At 44.5% G+C, this 16,381-nt stretch overlaps 1 protein-coding gene across 1 annotated transcript in view; it reads left to right on the top strand.

Annotated features, from left to right (window-relative positions):
• The window catches only part of KDELR2 (KDEL endoplasmic reticulum protein retention receptor 2), a 109,374-nt gene extending 93,596 nt beyond the window's left edge, over nucleotides 1-15,778 (top strand). The window contains exon 5 of the mRNA XM_086940754.1: nucleotides 14,485-15,778. Coding sequence (XP_086796880.1) covers nucleotides 14,485-14,519 — 35 coding nt within the window. The 3' untranslated portion in view covers nucleotides 14,520-15,778. The remainder of the gene's footprint in view (nucleotides 1-14,484) is intronic.
• Nucleotides 15,779-16,381: the final 603 nt, after the last annotated feature.

Genomic DNA, 16,381 nt, shown 5'->3' with positions numbered 1-16,381 from the left:
AGCACCAACCAATCTGAATAACCCAGCAACAAAGTTTTCTCAACATTCAAATGAAATCAAGGCAATGCCATGATCCCGGATGAGATCAGCAGCATAAACATTGCAGCTGATTTGGGCAACAACTCTTGGATTTTGGAACAAAAATGTCTGCATTGGCTGCTTGCATAGCAGAGTTTGAGAAGAGGCCGGGCATGCTGGATGTTTTTCTGTCGAAGGCAACTGGCGTTGTTTAGGTGCAAAGTGGATGAACAAAGCAGGCACAGCATCACAATATCAAAAAGTAACAAGATAACAAACACACTAGAACGTATCAAACCTTCTTGGGAATACCTTTACCCAATTAGAGCTTTGGGACTACTCATAAGAGACCCACAGTGGCTATAGAGATCCTTTCCGGAACCAAGCTAGTTTGAAAAAGCCTCTGCTTAGTTTGGTTTGTTTTGGCAGTTTCTTGTTGTGCAGAAAGCTACTATCCATTTCTAGGTCCAGCAAACAAACCAATTGGCTGCTTTTCTCCCAGCTCAATCTTAACTAAAAGATAGGTGGCAAGCCAAGAGATTTTTCAACCTTTAAAAAAATATATAGCATTGTGGGCTAGCTACAAGACCACTCTAAATTACATGTTTTGAACCAGGGCAATCTCTTTGCTCATTTTACTCCCTTATTCATTTCCCTTCTTGTGAGGGCTGGTTACTCCTCCCCCCCCCTCCCCTTCCCCCCCCCTCCCCCTTGCCCCCACCAGAAATGTAGTCCTGGAAAAGAGATAAACCGAGAAGATCTAAGATGCTGAGCTAGTTCAATTGGGAATTCTCACTTGGTTGCCAGACATGGAAATGAGACTTGAAATACAATAGTAAAACAGAAATAGAAAATGACGGCTGTTGAGTGAATACATTATTCAATTATCTGGAAAACAGCAAAACAAGTTCTCAAAGGAAATACAGTTTTAATTTGTATTATTGGTCCTTTTATTGCTATTTGTTATAATAAAGAACAATACAACCATAACAGCACGGAGAAAAGAAAAAGGGGGGGTGGAGGTATATGGGGGTGTGGCACGGAAAGAGGGAGGGAGGGAGGGGGGGGGACTCACAGTAACGGAGCAGTACATTACAGCGATGCAGTAGTACAGAACATTCCCATTTGCTTTATCACAATAACAAAGAGGCAGTCGCGACCGGATCCCTCCAGTAAGGAAGAAGTCACTTATTTCAGCGTGTAACAGATGTCATCAGGTGCACAAGTACATACAAAACAGCCTACAAGGTGTGACCTTGTGGAAGCCCACTCAGTTCAGTTGAATAGACAAACCAGTACTAGCCAGGACGAAAGTATCCCTGGGGGATGCCTCTTCTGATTATAAGGGGAGGGGGGAGTCTTTTTGGCGTCGAAATGAGAGGAAAGGTTCCCAAATGTCTTGGGGCAGAATTGATGGGGCAGTGAACAAGGCCGGTATTTCTATGATCATTGAGTCTACGAATATTCCAAATGAGGCATTTTGTAGACTGTGTGGCAAGGATATATGAAAGATGTGATAATGTTTTGCGGAGTAGACAGTGTGCAGATGGGTGGGAATGTGATAGCAAACCTTGGCAGGGACCCTGTGAAGAGAGAAAATAACAACCAACACCCCAGCACATAACCTCGGTAGCAAGTCCGGGAAACATCAATGAAGGAGGAGAAGAACCGAACAAGCATCCACCATAAAGTATCTCATGGAAGTCAAGCTCCCAAGGGTGATACACAGTGGGACTTCAGAAGGGGGAGGGGAGGGGGGGGGGGGTTGCGGCCCCTGCCGGACCCCCAAACTCTGTCCACATCTCAAGGCTAATGGCGCGTGAGTGATGGGCACATCAGCCCACAACGTCCTGCAGTGCAACCTGGGGCCTCACGGTGCTGCAATATATATCCCCTACCTCCTTCGTGGTAACATGTTTGGTGAATTTAAGGGACGATTTTGCATTGTGAAAAAAATAGGTTTTCCACCATAGGTGATGCGTAGTTTGGCCAGGTAAAGGAAAGCATACGGAATATCGGCTTTTTTGAGCAGTCGCTTAGTAGGCAGGAATTCTCTGTGGGCAGCCTAGGCTGACTGGGTAAAATCAGGATAGGAGAGTTTATTTCCCTGATATTGAGTCGACTGGCGTTCACGTGTAAGCTATGTAATGGAACAACGCCTCGATCCTTTTAATTCAAAAGTCATGCGATTATGGGGCGTTCTGGTGCGAGGCACGCCCCGCAGTAAGCAATGTGCCTCCCCGACTAGTTCACGGAGCATGGCTTCTACAAAATTTTCCACTCTGGGAACCCAGTGATGCTGAGGTTATTTCACGTGGAACTCACTGTCCACGCGCTGCTTTACTTGATCCAAGCTGGTAAGTATGTCTAACTTCGCATTGATGGCTTGAAGGCTTGTCTTTACATCAACCAAGAGTTTCTTGAGGTCAAAATCTTGTTGGGCGCCTGCCCCCTCCCCCCCCCCCCCCCCCTCCCTCCCACCACCCGACCAATCTGGAGAAATCTCTGCTCATGGCTCTTTTTCCGCCTGATGGATAAGGTGTTTACCCTCCAAGGTAAGTTTTGATTGTTGAGCTTCATGTTTCCCCATTATTGTGGCGTGGAATGAGTGGGCCTGAAAGCAGCTGGATGTGCAGGCAATTGGTAAGCAGCGTTTATTTGTAGGCGACAGAAGTCGAGATGCACATGAGTGCCAAGACTGCAAAAAGAAGAATGAGGTCTGGCAGGTGGAGCTGAAGAGCCCCGCCACACCCCGGATAGTCGTTTCTCCCATGGGGGGCAGGGCTCGAGTCGAGGTACCACGCGGGTGGACGGCGTCCCCGCACTTATTTTACAGGGGGGACACCGTCCCCCCTGCCAAACAGCTGGACTTCACCTTTTTGGCCTCTCTGCCATGAGAGTGGAGCCACCTTTCATGAAGTCACTTCCTGTTGTGACGTCACTTCCGGTGACAGCGTCCCCCCACTTCTTTTTTTAGGACTTGTGACCTGCAGGGGGGGACGAGGAGGCTCAGGGTCTCGGGGTAACCGGTGTGGGGAAGTGGAGCCCAGTGATAGTAGCACAGTGATGAATACCAGCAAAGCAGATCAGAGTGAGCAAGGCCGCACGCAGCTCTGTACAAATGGCAAAGCTCCTCTGAGCGCCAGATCAGGGGGGAGTGAGCAGCAGGACCTGTAGCATGAGAAGGGCAGTGTACCCGGTCGTATTGTAGATGCATATGTGACCCACGCGGCAGACAGGATCAGGGCACACCCCGGAGTCCCTGCTTGAAAATAAAGTGCCCTCACCAGGCTTTGCAGGGGACCTCCAGTCCAGGCTAAAACTCCACCTATAATGCGCCCAGGCAGACTACCTTGGCCATGCCACAGCAACACAATATCATATGCTTTTGGGAACCTGTCTCCGGCGGCACCAGCAGCTGCCTCAGTGGAACGATGCAGGCTTGTCCAGGCCACAGTGCAGCTGACCAGCTATGAGAGCTCGACACCGCCTGCAACAGCTAGGCAAAGGGTAGAACAGTTGTCAATATCCACTCCGAGTATCTGCTGCTGAGCGTACAGTGACGCCAGCCTACAAGTCCCCTCAGCGGCTGCCGCCTTGCCCATGTTTCAGAAAAGGGAGTGGTGATGGACAGAGTATCTGAATTAAACAGAACACTCGTACCCAGTCAACAGATCAGGGCTTGATCCATCACCGTTTTTTAGCTCACTGCACCATCCCAGCTCAGAACCTGGCTACATGCAAATTAGTCTGTCCCTGGCCCAGTGCATCATGGGAACAGGGCAGACCAAGCTACTCTGTTCATCACCACCCCCTTTTTAGGTCTCGCCTGTCGATGCGCATGCGCATCGAGCTTGCGAGACTATGGGGGCTTAACCACTCTTTAACTAACTTGCAAGGAATCGTGGCGATTCCTTGCAGTGCCCGTGACTTTTAAGCTCAATGCGCATGCGCATTGAGCTTAAAAGCGCGTGCACATCAGTTCCCTCATCCGCACGTCGCATTTCTCCTCCCCCCTCGCCCCCTCCCCTGCCCGCCGTGTCGCATTTCTCCTCCCCCCTCCCCTTATCTGCCTTCCCTCCGTCTTCTGCACGTCGCATTTCTCCTCCCCCTCGCCCCCTCCCCTGCCCGCCGTGTCGCATTTCTCCTCCCCCCCTCCCCTTATCTGCCTTTTCTCCGTCTTGTTATATTTACAGCAAGCTGTCCGTTGCGCTCGCGCGTATGCCTCAAACTGCTTCATTAGTGCTCGTGCCTGCCTTCTGCCACGCTCTCCATTATTGTTTAACACCGCGAGCCCTTCACAGCTCATCTTAGAGCTCGCGCTACGTTTTACTGCACATTTGCCCGTGCCATTCTCCTGCATTTTTCTTTAGAGCCTGCGCTCTGTGCCACCGCCAGAGATATTGTATCTTCTCACGAGCGCTTCTATGATTTGTCACTCTGCCTGTGTTGCGAGAGCACCGTGAAATACTTCTGCCAGCAATTCTGTTTTCTTCTAAAGATTAAAGTGTTGTGGCCACTCACATAGTCAAGTAACACTTACCTCTTGCTGTTCACCCTGGCGTCCTCCGTTATTTCTTCCTCATTACCTCGCTTTCATCAAGATCATAGGGGCGTGAAATCGCTCTCGGAGACCGTCTTTATATTTAAACACTGCCACCCTGTGGCCACCAGTGGCATTTACTTTTCACTTGTTCACCATGTTGCTCTCCAGAGATTTAATCTCAACACTCTTTTTTTAATTATTGTTCGCTATTGGCTTTGCACTTCCCTTCCCAATTCAAATGTACATGGATAACATACAGGTGCGTACCCACAAAAAACACTTGCTTGTTTACCCCAAAACTCTTCCTGTTTGGAGGATCCGTTTAGGTTGGCTCGCAGTCAGACGCTGCCTAAATTACAAATCCCCAAACCTAGGCTTCTAGCAGTGTTTTTCTCCTATTCTGTTTTTATTTTTTAAACAAAATTAGTTCTGGTGACGCTACGTACGTTTAATTATGATAATCCGAGCGTTAAAACATACACTGCCAAACGCGCCTTCACATCCTCACCCCCTCATCCTCACACACCCTCACTCACCCTCACACCCCTCACAACCCTCTCACCCTCACTCAGCCTCACACCCCCTCACCCTCACACACCCTCACCCCCTCTCACCATCACCCCCTCTCCCTCACACACCCTTACCCTCATCCCCTCACCCTCACACACACTGTCACCCTCTCACCCCCTCACCCTCACCACCTCACTCACCCTCACACACCCTCACTCACCCTCACACACCCTCACTCACCCTCACACACCCTCACCTTCACACACCCTCACCCTCACTCACCCTCACCCACTCACCCTCTCACACCTGCTGCACTCTCCTGCTCTCTAGAGATGTGGCCTAACGACCAGAGCTGCCATCTATGTCACGTAAATACAAAACATTTTGCATTCCAAATGCTATAGGTGTCACATTCGCGAAAGTTATAACTATTGGCGTTGTAAATGACAAAGCTATCAATTTAGCTATTTTAAAAACCAACCAACAAATAAATAAAATATTTGTCATTTACAGACCAATAGCTCCAACTTTTCTAATGCGAGACCTATTGCATTTCCAATGCTTGTTTGAATCGTTTTTGGCCACTACAGGTGTGGCAGGGTATACTCGGACATGAGTCCCTTGCTCACTGTACCACCAGGATTCAAGCAAGCCGGGCCGACGTCGGCTGAAATGCCAGAAACCGGTCCCTGGAAGCTTGTCTCCTTTCTGGTGAAGAATTGGCTTGGTAGTTTGGTCTGCCCTGTTCCCAGGCACTGGGTCTGACTAATTTGCATATAGCCAGGTTCTGAACTGGGGTGATGCAGTGAGCTAAATAACGGTGATGGATTCAGCCCTGATCTCTTGACTGGGTAAGAGTGGTCTGCTTAATTCAGACACTCTGTTCATCACCTCCCCCTTTTTTGAATCGCCTTGCCCATGTGGCCCAGGCTGCACCCTGGCGTCAGCATGCTATAGTCCAATCTCCCGAGTCGCCAGGAGCAGACACAGCTCGAGCGCCGCCAAACCCCACCGGCAGGTGCACCGAGGAGTCACACAGCAGCCGCTGCGGGAAATCTATGTACTAGGCTGCTATGACCAGGATCCCTGGAGGATTTTGTTTTCGGCCGGCAGAGCCTGAGTGTTCCATCTAGCAGTTCGGCTAGGCTCTACCCCACTAACAGGAAATATGTTACCTTAAATCTTTGCAACTGATTTTGGGTACACTTGAAGGGTAAGCAGTGAAAAATGTTAGCTCAAGAAAATTTAGGGTTCAAAAACTTAATCCCAGAGTGAATACTATAATGATTTTCAATACTAGTGTCTTGCAGAAAAAGTGACATTGCCAGTCTTGGCAGAGCCAGCATCCTACAATGTGAAGTCATTGACGATAGATTAAAGCTTTGTAGATTTTGACGTCTTGCTTATATGGATCAGCCGGACTATTGAATCAGCTCGTTTTTCAGCCCCTTTAGGGGTTAACTTTATTATTACAGCAGACGTTAATCTGAATAAATAACAAGCACCAAACTTAATTGTAACTGAAATCTGAATAAATAACAAGCACCAAACTTAAATGTAAATGACGCACATCAATAGGCTAGGGCAAAATTAGTAGAATTTACTACATATATCTTTGTGACTGGTGTACGGAACCACTGTCAAGAAGTTCCTGAATCTCTCCATTCTTTCATGTTTCATGAAGTTCATTTTCTTTTAATTGTATTTTTATTTTTGTCAAGTCAACCACATTACAAGAACCCTGACTGATAGTTGACTTTTCTGACCACATCAGAATCATTCTTTCATGGGAGATGCAGTTTTTCTTTTCTTTTATACTGCCACACTTTGGTTAGACTTTATTATGACCAGTTTTGAGAATGTCTAAAGAAGATTCAATTTGTCAAAAACTAACCGCTAGATTCATCAAGGATTTTTGCGGGCGCAAACCGTGTGAATCGCAGAATTCGGCCGTTTGTGCTCGCAAAAATGGCATTTGGAATTCATCAATGGGTCATGAACTTGCAATTTGAAAAATCGCAAAAAATTGAGATTTTTCAAATTGCGATCGCATTTAAGGAATCTCAATTTGAGATTCCTTAAATGCTATTCGTGAACCATTAAAAAATTGCGATGTCGCTATTTTTTTGCCAACATTTACTACGAAGTCTGACTTTGTGGTAAATAGCGAAAACTGAGAAAAATGCACTTTTGTGCATTTTTCTCAGTTGTATGTTACACACACACACATGTCTTTTGGACATGTGTGTGCGCAACATAAGTCTAAATTTACATTTCAGGGGTGCTACAGGGTGTCCTTTGGACAACCCTGGCACACTTGAAATCGCATCCTTATTTGCGATTCTTACACATTCCTTATTTGCGATTAGCAATTTATTTAGCGATTCCTACATGAATCCCGTTTGCTGAGTCCTTAATAGCGATTCCTTAATAATCGCTATTAAGGACTCGCAAAACGGGACAATGATGAATCTAGCTGTAAATTCATTAAATATTTTTAAATCTGTAATGTAATATCTCACATTTCCTTGGAACATTTCTCTCCCTCACAGGCCAGCAGGCTCAAATCTTTCTGTAACCTCAAACAATTGACTGTTCGTTAAAGACAATGTAGCAAAAACAATCGTCTGTCTGCATAACGGAAGCTTTTATTTTTCAAACTCTCTTGCTAAAATAATTTTGTGGATGAAAAATGCTTTTGAAAATACAAAACCTTCAGCTACAGGAGTACCAAACGATTTGACTTTTAAAAATCTGATAGGATGCTTAAGCATGGCATAAGTGCATCTTTTAGTTGTCCTTAATGCTGCTCTGGCAGTGCTAATTTAGCTTACATGCTGGTTTAGTACTCAGTGCTTCCAAATACCTAAGAGAGGATATTCCAGCTGATAAATGCGGTTTTTTAATTGGCAATGACAGTCCACTTGTTATCTTGAGTAATAGGTTCGTTCTCAGTTTGGAAACCGCTTTTGTGTTGTCAATTGGCTGCTATTGGCATGCACAGGATTGGATAGATGTCCTCCGGCTGCTGATCAGTGTGGTCAGGCATTGCTCAACGCGTCTATTTGAAACGTGTTAAAATGATACAGATGTTGCTTGGGGAAGAATAGAAGAAACAAGCACTGGCGTTGCCAATAGGTCTCGCAGTAGGAAAGTTGGAGCTATTGGTTTTGTAAATGACAAAGCCCTTTATGTTTTTAAAATGAAAACAAAAATAAAAGGCATTGTTATTTGCAATTGTAATAACTCCAACTTTCCTACTGCGAGACCTATTGGCAACGCCAGTGCTTGTTTTAATTACCACTCCAAGATGGGCATACGCCATATTGGAACAGTAAATTAAAGTAAACAAAAATGCCCTCCACTACTTAATGGCTCATACGCTTACATGCCTGGTGACACACAAACATCATTATGCTGGGGTCAGTCATTTTGCCTTTTTTTTTATACCGATCAGCATTGGCTTTTCCTTTTGCCTTTGCTGTTCAGCATTGCCAACAAGCATTCACAAAGCAAAACTCCAGACTACCACCTTTCAATAGCAAGACCGTATTAATGTTGTAAAAGTAACCATATGGGACAAGTTTACTTTAATGGCCACTGCAGGCAAAATTGTCAGCAGTGATCACCCCAGAGCATCATACAGAGTTGTTATCAGTAATGTAAAAAGGCGTTATCAGTCTGGCATACCTATACATGGGAAATACATAGCAGCCATAGCTGCAAAGCCACAGGCACGAAGGTGATAAGATGAGTAATAAGTCTCGCCGACACCGTGATATTCTCACTTATATATCCGCTTTAAATATATTTTGCAAATTCAACCTTTTTTTCCAGACACCCGCTTCTGAAAACATTGTGAAAATGAACACATTTTCGTCTCAAATACACGCTTTTAAATTTTTTAATGCATAGATTAATTGAACCAAACAAACGCTTCTAATTTAGTAGGCTGGGCTGCACACCGAGAGTCGAGCTCCTGAGCATAGAGGAGTCTATGATGCTCCTTTGATACCGAAGCTCTTAAGAGGCTAATCCCAACAATTGTCGTTTAGAGGGTCTGGCTCCTGCATACCTCGGGTATCCCAGTTCTTTTAGGTCTCTACAAAGCAACATCCATCATTAGTGAAGGAGTCCCACTAAGATTTTGGAAGTGGCATCAATTGCTGGGCAGAGGTAGCTCAATATATTTGTTAATGCGATTGTTGGACTAAGGCGTTCACGTTAATCAGCTAGGCCAGTTCTGATCTAGGAAGGGAAATCAAATTCTTGATCTGTGCCTGAAAGCACCTGGTCTGCCACATATTCTATTAGGGAATCTATAAACAGTCAGTTTTTGGCGTTGGATGTGGATCGAGACAGAGTGAAGAGGTGAAGATTTGTTTGTAGCTATAAAGTTTGCGTTGAGGTTCTCTGGCGATGTGCCAGGGTGGTATCATTCATGATTCTTTGGTGACCGTTCCAGCGGTTTGCTGACCTAGATTGGTGATACCGATGGTGGTCTAAGAACAAGAGTATCCAATTTCTCAGCCTCTGATACGTTAGGAGACAAAAAGAATGTTTGTTTATTTTGTATGCCTGCACACTGTATTCTCCCAAAATGATGTATTTTAAATACAGAATGCATGGCTTTTCTCCCTTCTGCTTTTGTTCTGACCCATATATACAGATCGTTTTTAAAACAGCCCATTGAATGGATCCTATTTAAGTATGGATGCAAAACACATAGTCTGGAATGTCTAATTGGATGTGCTGGTAATCAAGGGAAATTGGCAAGGCCACAACAAAGTTACAGCGTAACACCAGAATAAAGTAAGTCCGCTTTGGTAGGAAGACATCCTGTGCCACATTTGTCAACAATTATACAAACTGGAACATTGCGTTGTTTCTTCGAGAACTGATAAAGAAGAAATTAAGGACCCTTGACATGGCTAACAATCTGGGAGAGCGACATTTATAGGCAGCTGTGGGGAAAGGAGAAGTTTGGACTGCGAGCTATTTCAGGGAAAAGAATCAGCATATTAAATTCTTCACTCATCACGAAGTTAGACTGTAATCTAACAGTGGAATCTGAAACAAGCTTTTAAGGGTCATCATCTACAAACGTTATACGGTCGCTATATTTTGGTATTCTGATTTATATCTGAGATGTGAAAGCACCTGAGCTTCTAACAGACAATGACTATACAATACCTCATGCATTGTCGAAAGAGATAGAAGTTGCACAGTTTTTTTTTTTTACTTTCAAAGAGTATATGAGAAACTTTGCTAGGTTGAAAATATTTTCGCCTAACTACAATCGAGTGCAAAATCGTGACTTTACCACAATTATATAGGGCCGTTGCTTAGGCAATACTTCTAAAAGAATCGGTTTGTTTTTTTCTGAAGTTCCATTAAAATACTTTGTCATGAAACAAAAAAACTCCAGAATCATATTGTTAATCTATGAATGTATTGCCTGTGCAAAACTATTAAAGATAGAAACAAATCTGTAAACTTCGCAAAATGTGCATACTTTTTCCAGCTTCTTTGGCTGAATACGATGTACAGTGAACATTTATAGTAAAAAGCAGGAAAAAACTCTGCAGGATCGTAGAAGGGAAACGGAGAAAAGATTTGCAAAGGATGAAGATTCAAAAATGTGCAAACATTTTCCAGCAGAAAAAAAGTGTGCATGCTCCTAGTCACAATGGAGCATCTCTTTACTATAACCAAACAATGAAAATAGGGAACAGGAGAAAGCCAATAAAAATGTATGAGAAGGCCTTTGAAGTTGGAAAACACTGCTCGGGTTACAGTAACACAATCCCAACACACTACGTGCAAGACTTGAGGCGTACCAAGCAAATTCAGACAATTGAAAGCAATACGACACCTGTCTGGCCAAAAACAACTGATGAGGTTGCACTCACTGTACACCTTACAAGTACTTTCATTACAGTGCCAGTTGCTTTAATTACCGACAATCTTTCCCACGTAAGTAAGATCCCATTAAAGAACCAGAATTTGACACTAACATTTCCTTTTTATTCACAGGGTAATGAGAATATAGATCAGAGGTAAACACTTTGAGTTGCGCTGCTTTCAACCAATGGGCACCGTTTTCCGAGAAGAAAACGAACGTGAAAGCTGTGCACTCGTCCCCAGAGTCAGTGGTAACAGCCATGTCGGTTTTCACTCAGCAAAGGGAGTTGCAAACGTGCGGACCTTCCTACTGCCGCTGCCGCAGCTGAAACGGTTGTTGCCCTTGCCGTTAAACCCTCCAAGAAACGCAAAAAATATCCTCGCCCGAAAAAAAATATTAATATATATTAAGCAGATGCCCCCTACGCCTAATAGTTTACGCTGTACTTTTGAAACAGCATAGTGGGGAAACTCCTACAACGAAAGCTGCGTAAACGGAGTTTGCAGGAATTCTTAGAGACGTTGATTTTTAATAACCAGAGCGGGACAAAAGTGGCTACTAAATCGGTCCTTGGAAAACACGCCTTCATTCAAGAAAAAAAAATGAAGAAAAAAAACCTGTACATTACAGAAGAATGTCGCCCTTCTTCACGAGCTCGGAGCCTGACAGACTAGAGACAAGAATTTTGCTGTATGAGCAACAAGGATGCGAAAACAAGGGGGAGGAGTAGGCAGCCCGAAGAGAGGGCAGGAAGAGAGCGTCAGTGAAAGGTAAAGTGCGGCTTCCATGAAGTGGGCACCACGCTGAGCCAGGAAAACGCTTGTTTAATTAAAAGAAAACAAGAATTATGCTGTATGAGCAACAAGGACACGAAAACAATTCAAAAAAAGACGCGAGTGGTGCGCGCGCAAGAGCGGCCGGGAAACTGAAAGTACGGCCGGCCAGCCATGATTAATTAGGGGAGGAGAAGCCGCAGAGCGCACGCTGGGCGAAACCCTTTGATGTGCTGTGCGGCCGTTAAAAAAAAAAAAAAATGCAATTAGGAGGGAGGGAGGCTGATGCGCGTGCTTGTTTGGTCACGTGATTCACGTGAACTTAATGAAAACCGCAGCGCAAGAAGCCCTTGGTTTGACGAGGATTTCGAGCACTTGAATTCTCGCTCCGCTCAATGCACTTGCGTGCATTGATTGGTCGCGAGACCTAAAAACTACCACTTACTAACTTGTATAAAATCAGGTTTACACTCACCCTGGAATTACCAGGGGGCCTTGTGTATTCCATCTGTTTTATTTTGTCTCCTTTCTAGCTCTGATTTCTCTTTCTATCGCTTTAGTTGTGTCTACATTCATGTAAATGTCATGTTTGATTTTTTTTTTGAAAATATGTTTGTCAGAGTAAGTTCACCAGTACAATTACATTCTTTACAACACTACTGTTATACAGAATGAAGCATGGTGCCACCATTAACATGTCGGCAGTATCACAACTTTTTCCTATTCCATCGCTGAAAACTGGTCCCCCCCCCCCCCCCCCCCTAAACGTACAATGCCATTAATAGTGTAATGTCCGTATCACTTTTTCGACAACCAAACTCCCCCCAGCACTTACATACAATACAGCATTTTCTCATGTGAGCAATATCCAGTCCGATACATTCCAAAAAGCAATACACTATTGTCGTACATTTCCCTTTTTCCAATGCAACTGAAAAGTATGCAGTGGTCCAGTCCTGCAACCTGTACTACTGATATCAGATCCCTGGCTAACCGTATCCGGCATCCCGCACAAAGACACCCACCCGGCCATGTCAGTTAGTCCCCACAGCCGCTAACGGTACTAGTGTTCATTCAATGTGTGTCTTCGCACACGTTTCGAATTCCACCACCATCGAGTTCCATTCTAGGGAGATCGGGTTTTACGTACACCCCTGCGCTCCTCTCTGTGCAATTCCTGGCCCTCAGCCTTGCCCCCCGTAACACCTGGTCATACCATGACTCCACGCTCGGCGGTCTCACTGACTTCCATTTCATCGCTATCGACCTCTTCGCTAATAACAGCGCCAGTTCCACAAATCTAGTGGTCACACTCCTCTTCTTTTCTTTGTGCCCCAGTCCCAGTATGGTGTACAATGCTGAGTCGTATGGCCTACCCGGGGCGTACTCAATTAAGATGTGATGGATTGTGGCCCAGTAGTATCCCAGCTTAGGGCAGTCCCAGAACATGTGTAGTAGACCGGCGTCCCCATGGTGACATCTTGTGCATTGGCTGGACGCCTCAGGGAACATCGCGTGTAGCCTGTGGGGGGGTGAGGTAATCCCTATGGACGATCATGAGTTGAATGTAAATGTAAATGTATAGGCATTTATATAGCGCACTACTTACCCGTAGGGTCCCAAGGCGCTTCGACCGCTGCGAAACCCTTCCTGGCTTCCCTGAGAGATGGTCCCTTAATGGGTATCTCCAGGGTGAGACCAGGCATCCCCGGCGGTCTGGTGGGGCCGTTAGTGAGGATGAGGCAAGCTAATGCCCAGAGTTGCCGAGTGTGATCGCTGATCAGAGTGGGCACCGAGGCGAGAGAATTATCGAGTCCGCTGACCCTGGTCCAGAAACCTGCCGCGCCGGGAATCGAACCCTGGTCCCGGGCCGTCCTCTGCTCTCGGGTCTGCCGCCTCTAACCAGTGAGCCACACTACCGAATAAACTTGAACTTAGTGTTTCGGGATACTTTCTTAGGAAGTTTTTGAACCTTTTCCCATCCCATATCTCCTCCCGTGTCACCCTCCCAGCGTGCACGCAGGGGCTGCAGTGGGATGGCTTTACTCACTCCGATACCCTTAGTGAGCCACTTCGTTAAGTGGCTACCCGACCCCATTAGATATTGCATAGTGAGTAGAGCCGACGTCGTCGGTTCCGTACCTTCTCTTGCCCAGTGTGCGGTGATGTAACGTGTGACCTGTGCATGTAATAGGAACAATGATCGTGGCGTCTGGTGCAACTGCGTGAAGTCGGCGCCGTACGAATTCTGTCCTCCGAGAAAAAGTCCCCCATTTGTGTCACCCCAGCCTCGTGCCATGTCCTCAGCCTGCGCTCCGTGAGCGTGCCATTTCCCAAGGGGATGCCCAGAAGGGGTATCGTAGGTGCATAGGCCTGTCGTCCCCCAGTGTACCTTAGTGCCGCCCTCCACTGTTGGATATGTCATGTTTGATATTTTGCCAGTTTCTTCCTTGGCCAGTTGCTCTGTCCAATGATTTTTATCAATTTTCTAATCTTGTTTTTAGTTTGTTATTATTCTGTTTTGCTAAAAGCATCAAACCTACCGAGGAAAATTAGTACAGCAAACAAATGTAGTCCCTTGTTAGGGTAATTAAATAATTCATGTAAAGATAATGGAGTCTTCATGCTTACTCTTTAATAGTCCATTTGCACTACTGGGTCATGTTGAATATTTAGTATGAGGATTCCGACAGTTTTATACTCTAATGAATTGTTTTATGTTTTTATTTTAGTATTAAAGGGAAAGAAGCTGAGTTTGCCAGCGTAAGTGCCAAAGATCCTCTTCGCCAGCCTCTGCCCTTTCAAGGGGCTTGGACAGAACTATCTTTATCAGGAGCAAGGTGCAAGATGCCTGAGACAGAAAGTCGACTTCACTTATTTTTATGGTGAACCAAGTCATCGGCGGTACTGTACGAATACGAGGCAACCAGCAGCTTTCTGTGTTTCGCATCTTGCCTTCTCACATTTTTATTACAATGTATAAAGGTTTTTTTACTTAAGAAACTTGTGCTGTATTGATAAAGTCAATGTGCAGTTTCAGTTGAATAATTCCGAAAGTGAGTTTTTGCACAGTTTACACCCAGGATTAAGTGCAAACACATTTGCTTTTGTCCTCTGCAAACACACTATTTCAACATGGGTAAAAAAAAGAAAATCACCTGTTGGACACCATTGTTCGATAAGTCTTTCCAAGTTCCTATGTTTATCCATTCCACTGTATTTATTTTAGTTTCTTCTCACAAAATGTTGGTCTATTTGCCTGTAATTTTTTGAAAATTACCAAAACATTTGCCGTAATGTGTGGTGTTTGTTACTGAACGCTTCTTATGCTGTCCATAAAGGTATCAAAACACTGTCCATTTATGCGCATAATTTCATCTGAATTCTTCACCCTCTCCCTTTCCTTTAAAATGTTTATCTTAAATTTGCCTTTCAAAGCTAACTGAATTTAAAATGAAAAGGTAATGCCTTGCCACCATTTGTGCACTTCCCACCTTTAAGGTATGTCATAGCAGCGTGACCAGAATGTGTCTGCGGTGGTGAGAGGTTTCAGGTTGCTATCTTTGCGGCAGCGATAAAATGGCATCGGTGACCGAGTGTTAACCTTGAATGACTATTTTCACTTTGAGGATTATTTTAGATTTTTTCTTCTTATAGGGACCTGTTTCATTATTATCAATGATGTGTCGTTCTAGTCACAGGGATATTAGCCTGGGGTAGATGTGACTTGCAGTAATCTATACGAAGTGATGAGCATTGTTAAACATTGTCTGAGGCGTTGAAATTAATGCCTCTCACGTGATGTCTTCATGTTCAGCTTCCTGTGGTTTTTGATGATGTGCCCCTTTTGAAGAATTCATGATTTTTGTTCCTATTTCAAATTCAACAGCACCAGTTACCATTCTTTATATTTTACAAATAGTTTTTTTTGATTTTTTTTTTTAAATTTTTGGTTTGTTACTGAGCTGTTGCATGATTTATCTTGTTAAAACCCCCTTCCCACTCCGAATAAAATATTTTATGAGATGGTGTAGTTTGTCATTTTTTTTTTTTTACTGTTAATTGGGAAAAGTGAATGATTTTTGTGTGAAATTTAATTCTTAATGATATCAGGCTTGCGTTCCTGTTGCTGCAGTGGGGTAGAGGAAAGAAAGGGGGTCAGCAGGGGTTTCTTTATCTATATTATTAAGATTAATAATCCAGTCTTCTGGGACTACTTGGAGCACACAGTAGGGACAGATCATACTATTGTGCTACCTGCATGTGTGGCTGAAAATTTGTGTAAGACATTCTACAGGCAAAAGCATATCGCCTCTAGTTTGGGAAATTTTTAGATCTGGAATTGAGTACAATGGCTCGGTTGAATTAGGCATCGCTGAATCTTCTATATTTACTAACTCGTTTGTGTTTTGCACTCACACCACTTTTCCACAATGATATGACCAGAGATAAACCAGGATAGGTCACTCATTTGTGCCACTATTTTGCTGCACGCTAAATGAGACCTTTCTAATTCTGGATCCGGAAACCCATATTCTTCTCCACCAGCCCAGGTGGTGCAGCTGGAGTTTCAGTCACAGATTCATGACATGACAACTGTAAGTGGCAAACAGGTCAATAAAGGTGCCA

The sequence above is a fragment of the Lissotriton vulgaris genome, chromosome 10, assembly GCF_964263255.1.
Source record: "Lissotriton vulgaris chromosome 10, aLisVul1.2, whole genome shotgun sequence".
Classification (NCBI taxonomy): Eukaryota; Metazoa; Chordata; class Amphibia; order Caudata; family Salamandridae; genus Lissotriton; species Lissotriton vulgaris.
This window is presented reverse-complemented; position numbering and strand designations above follow the sequence as displayed.